This window comes from Nyctibius grandis, chromosome 4, assembly GCF_013368605.1.
Source record: "Nyctibius grandis isolate bNycGra1 chromosome 4, bNycGra1.pri, whole genome shotgun sequence".
NCBI lineage: Eukaryota > Metazoa > Chordata > Aves > Nyctibiiformes > Nyctibiidae > Nyctibius > Nyctibius grandis.
The window spans coordinates 54,685,803-54,702,491 of record NC_090661.1 but is presented as its reverse complement, the minus strand read 5'-3'; the positions used below and the strand labels follow the sequence as shown (position 1 = coordinate 54,702,491).

The 16,689-nt window shown below is 35.8% G+C and overlaps 1 protein-coding gene across 4 annotated transcripts in view; it reads left to right on the top strand.

Moving 5' to 3' along the window:
* Positions 1 to 16,689, top strand: part of TTC7B (tetratricopeptide repeat domain 7B) — a 149,767-nt gene that overhangs the window by 96,203 nt on the left and 36,875 nt on the right. For 3 of the 4 annotated variants that reach the window (XM_068398037.1, XM_068398039.1, XM_068398040.1), the window contains 3 exons: positions 1,280 to 1,396; positions 5,771 to 5,868; positions 9,306 to 9,470. In XM_068398037.1, coding sequence (XP_068254138.1) covers positions 1,280 to 1,396; positions 5,771 to 5,868; positions 9,306 to 9,470 — 380 coding nt within the window. The remainder of the gene's footprint in view (positions 1 to 1,279; positions 1,397 to 5,770; positions 5,869 to 9,305; positions 9,471 to 16,689) is intronic. The other variant, XM_068398038.1, reaches the window with a different exon arrangement.

Below are 16,689 nucleotides of genomic sequence, written 5' to 3'. Positions count from 1 at the left end.
TTACTGTTAGCAGCCTTGAAGTTAGTATTTGGGATAAGAAAGTTCTGAGCTTTCACACATGCCCACCCTCCACACCCTTCTCAGTCTTCCCACGCAAACCATAGGACCAATCATATAAATTTTTCGCTTAGGATGATTAAAGTTGCACTGGAATAAAACACCCAAATACACCTGGGTTTAAAAACAGAAAGTAGGCTAGCAGCTTTATATGCATCCTCTCCTCCTGCTTTGTGCTCTTTAATCTTGCAATTTACTAAAAATTGCTTTTAAATTAGTATTTTTCCAGTGTATTATCTGTTCCCAGATCTGTGACGCCTATAAATGTGCATACCAGTTGACTAGCTCCTTTATTGTCATATTGCATTTATATTCTTTAATTTTCCAGGAAGGTGTGTAAGTTAATCTCTGTGGAGAACCTTCTCCTGATACATGGAACGTAAAAGGAATATGCAGTCATCATCTTATAAGGCTATGCACTTTATTTGTCTTGCTGCTATTAGAAACATCAACTTTGAGATCAGAATTAATTTATAGTGGCTTCCGGCAGAACGGGTTTGCTTCCATTGCGAATAGTTTGCTGCATATTTGGTGAATGATGTGCTTTCTTCAGGTTGTCACTTGTAAACGTTCACAATGTTCAAAATCCAAGTCAAACATCAATTTTAGTGCCTGCTGATGGCAACATAATGTAGAGTGGAGCTACATTTTCTTGTTGACCTTACCAATGCTGTCTACCCTCCCATGAATCTGTCTGGTTTAGTGGTATATTCTTCAGTATAGCCTCTTCTATTTCCTATAATAGAAGTTGGTATTATAGGGAAGTAACATGCATCAGTACTGAGTTGTTTTCTTTTGTGAGTTATATGTTAGATAACTATACTCTGAGCCAGTTAATGGAAAATACTTTCCTTTCTCATAAAAGTACTAAAGATTTTCTTTAGTGAAGATGTCTCTCTTTTCTTCAGCATATGAAGTACTGTTTTTAGTGGTCCTGCTAATTTCACCAAGCTATATTCTCTTGCTTAACTTTAAAAAAAAATTTAAAAGCCTGTCAACTATAGTTTCTATCCAGTTGAAAAGGCCATCTTGTAAAAAGCACTGTTACTTTGATAACATTAGATATTTGACTTAATTGCCTCATGAAGCAATTATTTAAATAACACTGTCTTTGAAGGTGTGTTTTCTCTGGTTTGCTGTGATGCTGGCTATCTTTAAAAATGTTTTGCCTGAATTGGAATCTCTTTTCTTTCTCTTTCAATTTCCTTTCCCTTTCCATTAGATTACTGTTTACAAAAGTAAAATTGGAGTCCCTGTGCAGAGGCCCAGATGAAGCACTCCTTACCTGTAAACACATGCTCCAGATTTGGAAATCCTGCTATAATCTCACCAACCCAAGGTAAGATATTGTAGAATTCCAGGCTGCTCTGTACCTTGCCTTTCAGGGCAACGTTAGGTCAGCAGTCCTGCTTCTACTTGGTCTGGTATTTCATATGAACATACTAATCCTTTGGGAATCTGGAGAGTGAAGTGCAAAGATACCAGTTGATGGACATGCAGAAACTACCCAGAGTTCTGTGAAGTAAGGTCTGCCAAAGCTAATAAACTCTGCAGTGATGAGGACTGATGATGGGTAACTGCCATTTTCCTTGATGTGGCTCAATGTACTGGTATTGTCTTGATTTTTTCCCCGATCTGGTTATAGAGCCTTTTATATTGGCTAGCGGAGAGATTGTTGTAGTGGAAATTTAGTTCAAGGACATTTGCTAGATAAAGTGAAGGAGGACTAGATGTTAATTAAGATTATAGAAACAGCAGAGGTCACATGTATAAATATGATGTGCTTGCAAAGTCAGCATGGCTTTTTTTTTTAAAAGGAGGTCTTGCTTATGAACCTGTTTAGGTTCTTCAAAGGCATTAGCAAGTATTTGGATAAGTTGATGTAGTCCTGTTTGGGTTTCCAAAATGCTTCTGTGAAGGTCCTTTGACATATATATTTAGATAAGCTGTGAAATAAACAGGAAGGCCACTTTGCAGAAATCCATGCTGGTACTATTCAACACTTATATCAAGTACCTGGAGAAGAGGACAAGCAGAATTTCCTGCTATCTGGTTGTTTGAATGCTTGACAGTTTCTGGAGAAGAGATGCTACAGCAGAAGAGCTTTGTACCAAGTGGCATTAGATACCTGTATAGCAGTATGATGAACATTATTGTTCAGTTTTTGCTCTTATTTTGTTTGATCTCAATTATGTAAAGACATGCATCTCTTTGAGAAGATTGAGAGAGTTGGAACCTAATGGCCAAAGAGGGGAAAAAAGAGAGACTCTGATACTGTGCTGTGGAGCAGGGAGCGGGACTCAGGAGTTATAGAAAGCAAGTACATCAGCAACCAGAAAGGTTTGAGCTGAATTATTTTTGACTTGAAGAACTAGCAGCAGGGACCTGGGAGAGAACTTCTCTTCTAACTTAGTGGGTGGTGTTTTATTTTAGTTAGCTGGTTGTGTGTGTGGGGAGGGGAGTTTAAGGGTTTATTGTCAGAATGCTGTGCTGTTCAGAATAGTTACAATTTCTAATTAAGCTTAATTCCAGTGAGACTTTGCATGTAACTTTTCACCTTTTCACCTTTTCACCAGCACAACTTTTCACCTTCCGTCTCTGCTGTTACATCCTCTACACAGATCAGGGCTCTAATCATGGCTTGTCATTACTTTTAAGTTGCTGTTGTTGTGTTAAGAGCTACTGTGCCACGTTAAATACATGTTAAGTAGTGCTTCCTTCAGATACCGGCAGTGACTGTGAAAACTTCCTCCTTGGCTGTGTCAGCTTCAAACAGCAATGTTTGCTAACTCTCATGTCACCCTTCTCCTTCAAGAACATCTAAGTGGAAAAATTAACGGGGACTACTTTGCATCTGATAGTTTTTACTGCTTTTTTTATCTTGACACTTAAAGCTTTTCTCGAAGTTCTGGTTTATGGTGACAAATTAAAATCAAACTAGGAATGGAAGGGACAGGAGCTGTGGATAAGTGTCATGATGGAAGGAGGCAGGTTTCATGAATCACACATTCAGAGTTATATTAAACAGTGTCGTATGGATACCAAGCTGTAACCTGTGTGAAATTTAAGGGCTGAGTACCTTAATATTGTGTCATGGTAATCCAGATCTGTCTGACTGGGATAACAATTATCACTCAGACCTGAAATGTGACTGGGAAGTTCTATTCACCCCCCTGGACTCCAGGTGTAGTGAAGAATGGTGATGCAGGATTGTTGTGAAAACTTAAATTTTCCAACCCCTGTAATTTTAACACACACTTCATTTTGCTGAAAAGCACCATCTGAAAATTACATCTCCCACTGGAAATAATCAAACCTTTTTTTTAATAGTTCTTTAAGCCAATAATAAAAGGTCTTTTAATAATTGAAACCATTTTAGAATGTTGTTGTTCAAAGATTTAAATATCCTTCATGCTTATTTGAAACATCTTCTTCTATTTTGATTTAAACTGAAAACTAATTTTGATGTATAATTTTCCCAAGGAGATAAGAACTCACTTTGCTGATAAGATGTGTTTTATGTTAAATATTTCTTCTTGCAATTAGATTTTGTGGAGTAAACTTGGGTTCAGTGTCCTCAATAATCTTTTAATAATGAAAATAAATTATGTATAACTAGATATACCACAGAAAGTAAGGGCTGAATGCAACACTGTGCTTTACCTTTGTTCGGCTGATTTAGAACAATTTTATTTTGTCTTTAACCAGCATACGAACATTTTCTTCATTAGGTGGTTAATATGAACTTAAAATTTATTTTGTGGTGCAAGACTTGGAAGGTTTAAATGTTTATCTTCAGCCTGCTCCTTGAAGTTCATTAAAAAATAGTTCAATTCTTTTCCAGTTCTTAGTTTGCATTAGGAAAACAGAACAAAACACAATGCCAGTGGTGTGCTTGGAAGATACTTATGCTAAGCCTGGCTCTCCTTGTCAGCAATGTTTGGCATGTCATTGCTTGTGGATTGAGGAGTTAATTAATACAGCAGTTACCAGAAAATATGCACCAACTGATGTAACAACTATAGGTGATAGTGTGTGTCCCAGAAAGTTCCCTGCTGTTTCCTGTGGATTTCTGTAATGGCATCATTTTGTAAGAAAATCAGTCATGCAATTTTGTTAGGGTGGTGCAAAGTTTTATTTATAGCATTTTAGTAACAACTGTACAGAGAGGAAGTTGTTCCATTGGTTTTTGAAGAGTGCAACTATAAAGAGTTGCTGAAAGGCTTCTTGCCTTCTCTCAGTCCAAATTTGGAAGGAGGGGATTTTAAAATTAAGGCAAATGGAATGATGTACTGAATTCCAGTTTTGCAGTTTAGATTAGTCTCTCGGGCTTTACCTTAAGCTGGGAATTTTGTGGAGATTTTTCTGTTCGGTGAGAATCAGACAAAAGTTTGCACTTTGCTAAGTTGGGCCAACAGCCCAATTGCTTTAAAGCTTAACTATTTTTAGGTTTGTAGGGTGCTTTTTTTTAAATGAGGTTTTTAAAATGAATAGTAGCAGACTTACAATCCTAAAAATGAAATTACTCTATTAACCATAGAACATTAAAATGGAGTGCCCATATGTGCTTCCTCTCACTTTTCTGGCAATGTGTCTCAATACTTGCCTCATCTCAAGGAGCAGGAGCACTTAGTTCTTCAGTCCCTGTTCTTCTGCTGAATCTTTAATAGTAGTTCTAGGAGCAATTAGTTTTCCAGCAAGTACGTCGACGAAGCCTGAGGGACAGATACTGAGTTACAAGTAAAGTAGAAATTAAGTGCATTTCACAGAATCACAGAATCAATCAGGTTGGAAGAGACCTCTGGGATCATCGAGTCCAACCATTGCCCTGACACCACCATGTCAACTAGACCACGGCACTAAGTGCCATGTCCAGTCTTTTCTTAAACACATCCAGAGATGGTGACTCCACCACCTCCCTGGGCAGCCCGTTCCAATGTCTAATGACCCTTTCTGAGAAGAAATTCTTCCTAATGCCCAACCTGAACCTCCCCTGGCAAAGCTTGAGGCTATGTCCTCTTGTCCTATCGCTAGTTGCCTTTGTCCACAAGAGCAATCAGTGAAAACCACTGTTACTGCTTAGGCTCCTGAGGTGTTGAAAGTGTTCAGAATGATCCTACTGCACTATTGGGATCAAATTCAACATTAGGCAGTTAATATGTGTGTGTGTGTGTGTATATTAAAAGAAAAACAAAAAAAAAAGACCCCAAAACAGCTAGAGATAAAAGTGATGCCTTTTTATGTGAAATGTAGTTGTGGCGTCTTTGTAACATATTTACCTAAAATTAGATGTCCTGAGTTTAGTGTTTCTCTTCAGTCTGGGAAAAGTGTGGATTTTTAAATTTCAATCTGCCATCTCGGCTTACTGTGAGAGCTGTACCTCATATTATATAGAAGTTTATGGTACAATAAATCATTTCTGTAGAGCTGTTAACTATGAATCAAATTAAAAGCCTGTATTCCCTGCATGGTTGTAATAATTATCAAAACAGAATTGCTGAAGTAAATAGGCATTTAGTTTTGCTCAGCTTAATTCTGTTTTAATGCAGCTGGCTTAAAGCACTGTGAGTGGTTAGTGGTGCTTGGTACTAAATTTGTTCATAGCAAGAACTTTTATAGCAAGAACCTTTGTGGGAGGAGGGCAGCATGCAACTTGTATCTCAGTATATAATTTTATATTTTAATAGCTTACAATTTCTATACTTCATTACAGTGATTCTGGACGTGGGAGCAGTCTGTTAGACAGAGCTATTGCTGATAGACGACAGCTTAATACAATTACATTACCAGATTTCAGTGATCCTGAAACAGGTAAGAACTGCATTAGAACAATAAAATAGGTAAAATGGACTGTCCATAGCTAGATTTTGCATTAGTTTTTTTTTTTATTTTGCAAAATGAAATCATATATCATGAGAATGTTTTCATTGTTGTCATATCAGTGGAAATAGACATCATGCAATGTAAGTTTTTTTTCTTTTTTATTTATGAAGTACTTGCTGACCACATTCTCTGTAAATTAAAATATCTGTAGTATGCATCTTACTGAGCTTAGTGGTATTTTCTTATGCAAGGGCTAAAAATCAGTATGCTGAACTAGCCTATTTGCCCAAGTCCTGTGCTTTTCTGTCCATTCAGTATTTGCATGTATTTTCTTTCAAAAGGTAAATCAGAAAAATTTCAGAAAACTTTAAATATCAAAAAACCTGAAGACATCGTTGCTAATTAAATTCATTAAAATCTCTAATATATATTAAAATAGATACATAGGTGGGTTGTCTTACTATAGACATAGTTTTGACTCTATAAGCAAAATTTATTTATTTCAAAACATATATACTGTGGTATTTTGATATACATAGGTGCACCACATAAAAGCGAAGATTGTTACATGTCAGTAAATATTTACAATACATAATTTGCCTATTTTAATATATTCAGTTATCACAATGCAAACTGATATGCATTAAGAGACATATAACCAAAAAGCAGGTGAAAATTGCAGAAGGAATTACTATGATGATGCTAGTTCCAAAAACCTTCACAAGTACTTGCATTCTAAATATTGAGAGTTTTCTGTTTCCTGGGTTTTATCTCAAAACTGTAGTGTGCTTTTCCTGGCACCTTTCAGATATGAATTTCTGCTTAATCACACTTTGTTAAAAACAGCTTATGGGAAAGTTTACCAGCCTATGAATTAGAAAACACTGACCTGTAAGCTAAGATACATTGAAATGTGTAATGTATCTCTTTGTTTAATATCACAATTGTGCAGCAGAGAAGAATTCAATTTAGATATTTAACTTATGAAAGTTAAAGTTGGATCGAATGTTCACTCAATTTTGAAATCATTTAAGTAAATAGAAAGTTTTCTGTGCTTGGTATAGCGGCAAACAATTTTGATTACAAAGATCAGGTCACCTGATTTCAAAGAACTGCAATATGACGTGGTCTGTAGTATGGCACAATTTAGCTTGCTGCCCCTAATGTGGAATTTTCTGTCTTCTTGTAGTCGTATAATTAAAATGTATAAGATAACATTATATCATTCTATAGTGATCATTCTATATTCTAGTCTAGCTCATTGTTTCATTTTAAGGACATAACTAGATTTTAAACATTTCATAAACATATACAGATAGATGTAGCTATGGGTAATTTATTTTATGCCTTCAAAAAAATGCTTGTTGGGGGGCAGTTTGTGAGAGTGGTTTTGTGGTGAGTTGTGGGGTTTTGTTTGTTTTTCCCCCATGAGGACACAAAGCTCTTGATCTACACCTTTGGGGTGTCCTGCTTTATATCTGCCACACTTGAGAGCATAACGAATTGGTGCTTTTTAAAGACTGCATATTCCTCAATGCTTTTAAGTAAAGATGAACCCTCATCCAAAACAGTGAGCTTTTCAAGAGCTTGCCCAGATTCAAATCCTGCAGCCAATATCTTGATTGGAAAACAGGATCTGTACGTACATTCTGATTTTTCTAGAAGTTCCATATCTCAGCTGTGCTAGAGCTTTCTCTACTGTCAAGGAGAACAAGATGGGAAGTTCAAAATATGGGGTCTCTTTTTGATTTTTTTTCTTACAAAAGGTAATTGTGGAGGATGGGTTGGGAGGGGGTCTCTTTTTTTCTGTTTTTTTTGGGGGCGGGGGGAGGGTTGGGTGTGTTTTTTGTTGCCTTTTTTAATTGTTAATTTTAGCAGAAGAAACCTTGTTGCAATACCAATAGTCTAATTCTGGTAAGGACTAGAGCTTTGTTATCTACTGTATCTATATAGTAGTATACGTATAAAAGCTCCATATCTAATTTTTGTCTAAAATTCTTCATCCAGAAGATTATATAAAAATTTTGCAGAAATTCAAAGGTTATGGTACTGTAAAAATAAAAGAAGTCAACCTTGTCATAGTGTTTGAGTGGGAAAACTTTAAGCAGACCATCAAAAAAACATTGTTCAGAAAAGGTAGATGCTAGAAAGACTAGATGGTCAAGGTGTTAGATCATTGCAGGCTGAAAGAGCTCATGTGCAAATTCTGTGGATCCTAGTGTTTAGAAATGCAGAAAGAATTTGATGTTTAAATAAATAAACACATGTTCAAACAGGGGTATGCAGGAAAGGTATTGCGGAAAAACCTCTTAGGACAGAAATGTTTGCTCCCCTCCTCTTTATATAGTATAATGCTACCATGTGTATGCATTTATGTGTGTGTATACACATGAACGTTTGGAAATTTTCCCCTTCCTAACTTTGCTTGCCACTTATGATGGTGATCCCCTTTGCCTGTCTAGTCTGAATTCAACCAGTCTGAGTACCAAGAAATGAGAGCTAAAATTCAAATCTGAAGTCTTATGTACTTGCAATTTGAATTTTAAAATACTTTAAAATAATACATCTAGCTTTAATGGGTGTAAAGCATTATTTTTCTTAGATGTATCAATTAAGGAAAGTTGAAATTTGGAAAAAAAAGGTATTAAAACCAGTTTTATGTAGCGCTCTTGCCAATCCCATAATCAAAATGATTAGATGATTCAAGTTGAAATTTGTGTAGCCTTTGAAGTATAAAAAGAATGTCTTGTAGATTTCTTACAAGTCTAGGATGTTAATTCTAATGCCCTGATCAATAACTGTGGCAAATCTACTTTTAAGTTTGCCTTCTATTTCAGCTGGTTTGCCATGAGTGGCATGCACCCATATTCGTATATATTGATGAAGGAAGTAAATATGGAGAAAAAAAAAAAGTTTTGATGAATCAATCACTGAAGTAAAATCTCACAGGGAGGCAGGCGCATTTCCTATCCAAAGATAGATATGCATATGCAAATCACTTGAGACTCAGTTGGCTATTTTGGTTAAGGTAAGTTGCACTCAATCTTCTTAAAAACAGATTATTCGATTTGTTGTGTATTGGTTTCAGTCCACTGAGTTTGTCAGAGGAAGAAACAATAGTAGCTGAGTTTTAAACTTTGGTCTTTATTTCCCCTTAAATACATTTTACGAATTTATGCATTAGAACATAGGGAAAAAAAATCTTTAATTTGTTTTTTCAGTCTCTGGAAGGAGAGTACAGGGTAATTTTTTGTTGCTTTCAAAAGAAGTGATATTTATTTTGTGCGGAAGCCATTTCCATCTTACTGAACGGTGAAATAAATGCTTTGCATTTTTTGGTATCCATGAGTCCGTTAAACCCTGTTGGATCTTTTTTCTTTCCCAGCCCCCCACACCCTTATCATTCTCTTTGTTTCGCTTTTTAGCTTCTGATACTTCCTCATCTTCTCTCTCAAGAACAGAGTCTCCTCTCCAACTGTTTGTATCTTCTCATCTTCCTCATCCTCATCCTAAACCAGATACCTTTGTCTGGCCCCATGCAGCCTCTCCATACTGTGACCAAGTTCCTGAGCCCTGTACACCTTCTCGCTGTAAATTGGTTTTCTATTCCTGATGGGCGTGTTAGTTTGTGCTGTATTTTTCTGATAATCTTCATAACTGATAAACCGTGTTTAAACAGTTTCAACAGAGTGTCAGTGAAATCTGGCCTTTCAGATGCACTACATTAAATACTGAATGGGTTTTAAGAGTTTAATCAGAATAGACTGTTATTGATCCCAAAAGAAGTAAAGTTACAGACATATTTAGTACTCTGTTCTCGTGACTGTTACAGAAAATGATAGGTGTTTGGTAAAAGAGGTTATGGGCCAAGACTACTTTGTAGCATTTACTGCTGTAAATTATTTCTGTTGCTGGCATCTTTTGCCTAACAAGACTGTCCTTTCCACAGAATTTCCTTCGTATCTGTACAGTTTTTAATGACTTAATTTCAGAAAGCCTGTAGCTAATTGCATGCAAAACCTTCCCTGAAAATTCACGTGAAGGAAAAAATTGCCTAAGTATCAGTGTGTATTTTCATATTGCAGGTAGGGCATATTGGAATGATTAAGAGGTATTAGAGCAGTGAAAATGAGCATTATGCTGTCGAGCCGTTCTGTTCATTGAAATGGTGCCAATTTAAACATGCTGTAAGATTGATCCCCATGTTGTTTGAATGCAAAATGTACAGTAATGCTGCCAGAGTAGTTCAGGTGGCAGGGTAAAATCAACATAGTTTTCCAGCCATTTCTTTTTAACTCCTTTTCATTTCTGTTAAATTGTCCTTCACTCATAGCCTTATGCATAGCGCTGTTTTTGTCACTGCATTTACTATAATCCAATCTTAAGAAATTAATTTTTGACACCTAGCCTTTAGCTGAAATGTCAAAGATATTAATTCCTAACAAAAGGTGGAAAATAAATCTTTGAATATTAGCAAAATTCACTTGTTAAAATAGCTGACATAAGACTGGAATTTTGAAAACACTAGCTCATATGTAAGGCTGTAACTGGAAATTAAGAAAAGTACTTCCTTTAGACTCCAGGAAATCTGTGTCCTGTAGAAGTTTAACTAGTTGAAGTCTGACTTTCTTCTTGAAGCATTTGAGTAGCTGATTGATTGCTGTTATAGGTTTGGGTGTCATTGAGTTGAACTTGCTCAGGCCTGGTTTATAAATGGTACATCCCAGTTAGCATTAAATTACTTGTTCTTTGCAGGGCTACAAGTTAATAAGAGCCCGCTCAAGAATGAAGGCAAACTGAAAGAATGCAGAAGTCCAAGCATGGATTCCATTATGTAAAGCCCAAGTTTTCCATTTCCAAGCTACTGTATCCTCAGGGAAAGGAGCTTCCACCATATGCATGAGAAGTAGTGGAACCATGAAAAAAATAGATATTGGAGTCCTTTGTATAGGGTAAATAATTAATGACAGTTAAAGCTCTCTATCTTTGAGTAAGTAGTTGTTTTCCTAGATGCTTATAGCATGTTAGTATAGTTACCAGGGCTGAAAATCTCATGTTCCATATCTTACTCAGTTCAGTTATTTTTTTTCTAGTAAAAGAACCAAAAGACACTTTGTATTATTGACTTGACTTCCAATTTCTTCTGAACAGGAACATGATTTTAGAGGTGTAGCAAAGGCTCTATGAAAATATTTATTGTAAACAGTACTCTTATTTAATTTTTTTATCTTTTGAAACACTGTAAACCTGATTTACGGTTTGAAGATTATCAGAAGTCCTCTGGCTTTCTTGGAGTTCTTGATTTATATAGATATATAATTTTTTTTTCTCCTTCTTTGGATTTTAATTTGTGGTTTGATCTGTTCAAAGGCAATCCATCAGATGCTTACTTTCATGGTTTTTACTCCCTTTTTTCAGTTTGTAAGTAGTATCCACTGTGCAGTTCTATTAATTTCTTAAGGACTTAAATCACTTTTTCCTTTGCCACAAAACGTCCATGTTTTGTCCATCTGTAGTAGAATTTTGATAGTGTGTAAAGCAAGGCTGATGCTCTTTGCCCATTCAGTCACCCCAAGGGCTGTAATCTTACGAGATCTGAATGCACTCAACTAACACTTGCATTTAATAAAGAGGCAGTATTCATTTCTAGAGGACTACAAATAAAGATATATTAGGAAGGTCTTGTATAACATAATGGCCAGCTGCCAGTGTGTTGTATCAGAGAAGATTTTGTGCCACTGCTGTTCCTAAGGAGTACGTTGGTCCAGAATGCAACATTGCAACTGCCGTCGTGAGTCATGATAAGCTACTACTTTCTCTTGTACAAATTTCGCTTGTAGAATAAATCTCTTAAAAGTACACTTCAAAATAATGAAATTATGAAAACAAGCTAAATAAGAGAGAATGAAGAATATAGAATATAGAATATATAAACTGCTGCTTTAACCATGATGTGAAATAACATTCCTTTTCCCTAACCAGTTACATTATAAAGCTGTGTGTTTAGCCTTGAATAGTAAATTATGGGATATTTTTCATTGATTACTTTACTTTTTCATAGATTTTTATGAGGTAGTACAGAAGGCCAATTTGGTGGAGGAGAGAAAAGTAAGAAGATACGTAAAACAGCGTGTTTGGCAGTGACTAAGCACGGAAAATCTTTTTCAAAGTGCTGAGAGGATGCTCTGTAAATAATGCTGTCCACACCTGACTACCAATATCTCCATGCATAACTTTGTACCAAAAGATAAGCTAGCTTTGTAATTTGTGATTGTGAAAGGTGTCTCAGACACTTAATGAATTTTATAGGAAAATTTGTTAATTTTGACTAAATCTGCCAATCTATCTTCTCAAATGCATCACTTCAGTGATGTATTAGTCCTGCAGAAGGTACTGCCTCTTTGTATCATGCGATTTGCTTTTTTTTAGCACAGTTCTCTGTGTGTCACACCACTAGTGTTCTTACTGCCAGCTTTGTGTGCATGTGAAGTTGAAAGTCATGGGGTTTTTCCCCTTTCTCTTGCATGAGCATTGCTGTTAAAGCATTTTTTCTTCATGTAAATGTTGAAACATTGAAAATACGATGAATGTAAAACTATTTAGTAATATTCTCTTCTATGGTGTAAAAAGAAATCCTGTTACAGTGGTTTTGTCAGTTGATATGAACATGCATCATGAAGGATGACAGCCCATTCTTTTACCCATATTCAGAAGGAAAATTTTATCTACATAGCAAAGTGATTTTGTTTTTCTCCAAGACTAAGTGCTGATAGAATCCATGTCTTAGTTCATGTTCAGTAGGCTATGCTGTTAAGAATTTATTGGGAAGTGACCAAGGAAAGAAGTGAGGAAGTCATAACACACTTATTTACATAGGGCGACTTATAAATGGTATTTAAAAGATGGGTTTCATGTAGACTCTCCTGTAATGTTTATCTTAAGAAAAGCCTGAAGAGAATCAATTGAACACTTTGTTGTTCACAGAAGTTGAACTGTAGATGTGTCTTGGAAAAGAAAGGTTTCTGTGAGATGACTTAACTTCTTCGTTAAATTGTGTTTGTACAAGACTGTTGGTTTTCTATTTGAGATTGAATTGGAACATTGACATAACAGTAGGTTGTCACAGATACTATGTTAGTATGATGAGCAGAAATCCTGTAAATTCTGGACAAATGTCATTGTAGGAAACTTGAGTGGGAGGTTATACCTTTTTCGTGTAGAAACATCTTGTTATGATTAAGACCTTCTGTCACACTTTGCAGTGTGCAATGTGATTGTGATTCCAGATGTTGATAAGTAATTTAAGTAGTGAATTCTAGATCTTGCAAAGACAGTCCCTGTTTCACAGTTGGCCCTTTTAGTATAAACAAACTTCAGAACAACACTAAACAAATGAAAGTGAGTAGCCAGGATCCATTTTGGTAATATATTACTTTTCCAGACCTCATGCTTTTATATTTCAAAATAAACACTATTTGCTGCTTATAGTATTTTGAGGGAATTTTTTCTTGATTCTTAAGTGTCAAGCTGTAACAACAGATCTAGAAGTTGTCCAGGAAGAGCGAGGATATTTGTGTGCGTGAAAGATGCGGTAAAATTTCAAACAAGAAATTACTGCTGCTCTATCTGAGCATTTGACGGAAGGTATCACTAAGTGAGTTGTAACACTAGAAGTGAGGATATGTTTGTGTTTGACTGAGGGTACTGAACACAGATCAAAGAAAGAAAAAGGCAGATAAGGCTGGGAAGAGAGAGCAGAGCTTATGACAAAACAACAGGGAGCCATCAAATAAGTAACTGTCTGCATAGGGTCTGTGAGGCTTCAAGCAGACTTTAAGATCCACTATTTACCCTCAGTTTCTCACAAACTGCTATGTATCTTTACAGGTTGTGGTTTAAATTACTATACATTTTACAATTGTAACTTGACTATAAAGATCTGGGGACCCTTGGGTTAGAACAAGGAACCTATTGTTCAAATGAGAAAAGGGTTGAATAAGATTTGGAGGAAGGTCAGGAAAAGCTTTTAGTACACAGGAGACTTCTTTAAATTATTTTTAGTTGTCTGCAGAGTGAAAGCTTACTAACTGTGTTTTAACAGAAAGAGCCAAAAATGAGTCAGATGACAGCTAATTGTGGCAATACTAAAGAAGCATTGCGGGGTTTATAGGTTAGAGCTATCGGCATGAGTGCAATGTACCTGAAAGATGCCTGATTTGGGCAGTGTAAAAAGACTACTGTTGGTTAAAAAAAAAAAAAAGAAAGAAAGAAAAAAGATAATAGTAAAGATGTAAAAGTGTAATAAAGGATACAGTAGCTGTGCTGATTAGGTATGCAAGGCTGTACTGGAGGTCATCCCTCCTCCTTTTGGAAACTATATAGCCCTGTGCTCGATATCTCTCTTAACAGCCACTGCAAGGAGGGTTTTTAAAGAAACAACCAAACAAAAGAGCCCAGTTACTGATGTTCTTGTGCTGTTTTGCAACATCCTTAAGTTCTCTATGTTTTAAATAAAACTGAAGCATGAAGGATTTCAAAGGCTGGGATTTCCAAACAGCCCTGCAGAAGATCACACCAAGTTTCTTTGTATTCTGCTTAACATTGATCTTCAACCTTAAACCCCAAGAATCCACTTACTTGGGATGATGATTAAAGGCAGCTTAAATTTACTTGATTATGTTGAATAATCTGCAGTCTGAGTTTCTAAAACAAAGTTACTTGGCCCGTGTTGAATTGTAGATGGTTAATATTCATTATTAATATAGAATACATTTTTATATCAGCTGTGTTAATTTAGTGAAAGATAGGAGGTAACTATTTTATAGTAGTTTGACTGAAGTAAGGACACTTGAAGGCTGTTATTTTGTATATGTGTGTGTTTTCTTCAGAGAACTAATTGCTGCAATATGTTAGGGGATACCTTTTTCCTAAACAGGAAATATAAGCAATTTGAATAATAACACTTTGAAAAAAAAATTTCTTGAAAGGTTTTTTAAAGTTTTTTCTTTTTTCTGCCACTCAGAATAAAGTCCAGGATACGAGTTAATTACCATAGGAAGCACTCAGTATCCACTCTGTTTTAACTTCAGTATAGGTGGCACTGCAACTCATAACAATTTTATCACACTATAGTTCTTTTTTGTATAGAAATTGATATACAAGAAGTTTTAATAATATATTACCATGTGTGCTTTATGGTTAAGTACTAGAGGCTTAAAATCTAACAGCACACTTTCTACATGAAATTACTTGTGGCCTGACTAGCAGCCAGAGTCCTTGCTTTAAATAATAGAAGATAGAGGCCCTTTTTAATACTAAATTGAATACTTGCTTTTCAGAAGGAAGGGATTAGATTGTATCCTTTGTGTCAGTGAGTCACACCTTTTCTTTACAAATTCTGCTGGAGAGATGATGAGACTTCTTCACTATCAGTCCCTAGAAGTCTAACAAGTGACAGTCTGCATTTACAGAAGTGGATGTCAGACAAGAAGAGGATTACTCGTGACTAGTGCTTATTTATGGTACCTTTACTGGTATTTTTCTTGGAATATGCTCCACATGCTTCTTGCTTAGACTTCTCTTTTATATTTCTTCAGAAGTTAAGGCTTAAAGATACTGCACACAAAATCTTTAGTGAATGTTCAACTCGACAGGCTGCAGTTTGAGTTGTTTCATCAGCCAGTAAAGGAAAGCAAACTCCATGGCCAGATACTGTTTCAGATCTTCAGAGCAATTCCTTGTTCATAATGACACATGAAATGCTAATTTCGTCCTGTGCTGCTTTTCCCTTATTTCTGTCAGTTAAGGGAAACATGATGCACACTTTCAGACAAGCTTACTTTTCCCACTGATCTGTGTACTAGGGATTTCTTCTACTTTTCTGGTCTGCTGATTTATCTTGTCACACTTAAGAATGTATGTTTTCTGTGGGAAATCCCTTCTTGTTAAAATTCTTAGAAAACTTGTGATATTGAGAGTGAAGGTTTCATTTACTTCTTAACTGCTAGTTCAACCTGTACAGGATTCAGTACTTTCATTTGAAGTATCTGCCATTGTTGACCATTACAGATATTCTGATGGGCTTAGAAGACTTCTCATCTGATCCAATATGGAATATTTCACTTCCGTTATTTATTAATCAGGCCTAGTCAGTCGGAGATTTTGTAATTTGTAGAGATACGTTGAAGCTTAGATGACAAGAAGGAATGTAACTTAAAATATTCATGGTCTTGATTTTTTAAAACAGAAATCATTACTAAATATGCTGTCAGTGACTGGCTATCCAAAGAACCATTAGAATATCCATTAGATATTCTCTAGTCATAGAAGCTTTTTCATTTCCAATACTTTGAAAAGGGTTGTATTTGCCAGTGAGATTCTAATCTCACTTGTAAATGCTTCATTGTAAGAGAATTATCCTTTACATATTATGCTTTGGGAATGTTCTTTATGCAAAGGATTTTTTTGCCACAAGGCATTTTACCTCAGCCTTCTTGATTAGCTAAGGTTTACATTCAGTGCAGTCAGTTTAATTGTGTATCTGTGATGGGGTATGTTGTGATGATCTTGTATATTTTAGTTCTCTTTTTTTTGTACTGTTATTAGTCTTAAAATGGTCCTCTAATTGCACTCTGTGGAAAGACATAGCAGTTACTAACGTCAAAGTGCATGTAGCAACCTGAAGATTACAGTGTATGATACCGTCACAAACCTTTGGGATCATACATTGCCAGAAAAGAGGTTTCGAGTTTAATAGAGAGTAGCAACCCAAAAACATGTCACGTGTAGTTACCAGTGTTCAGTGTGTTT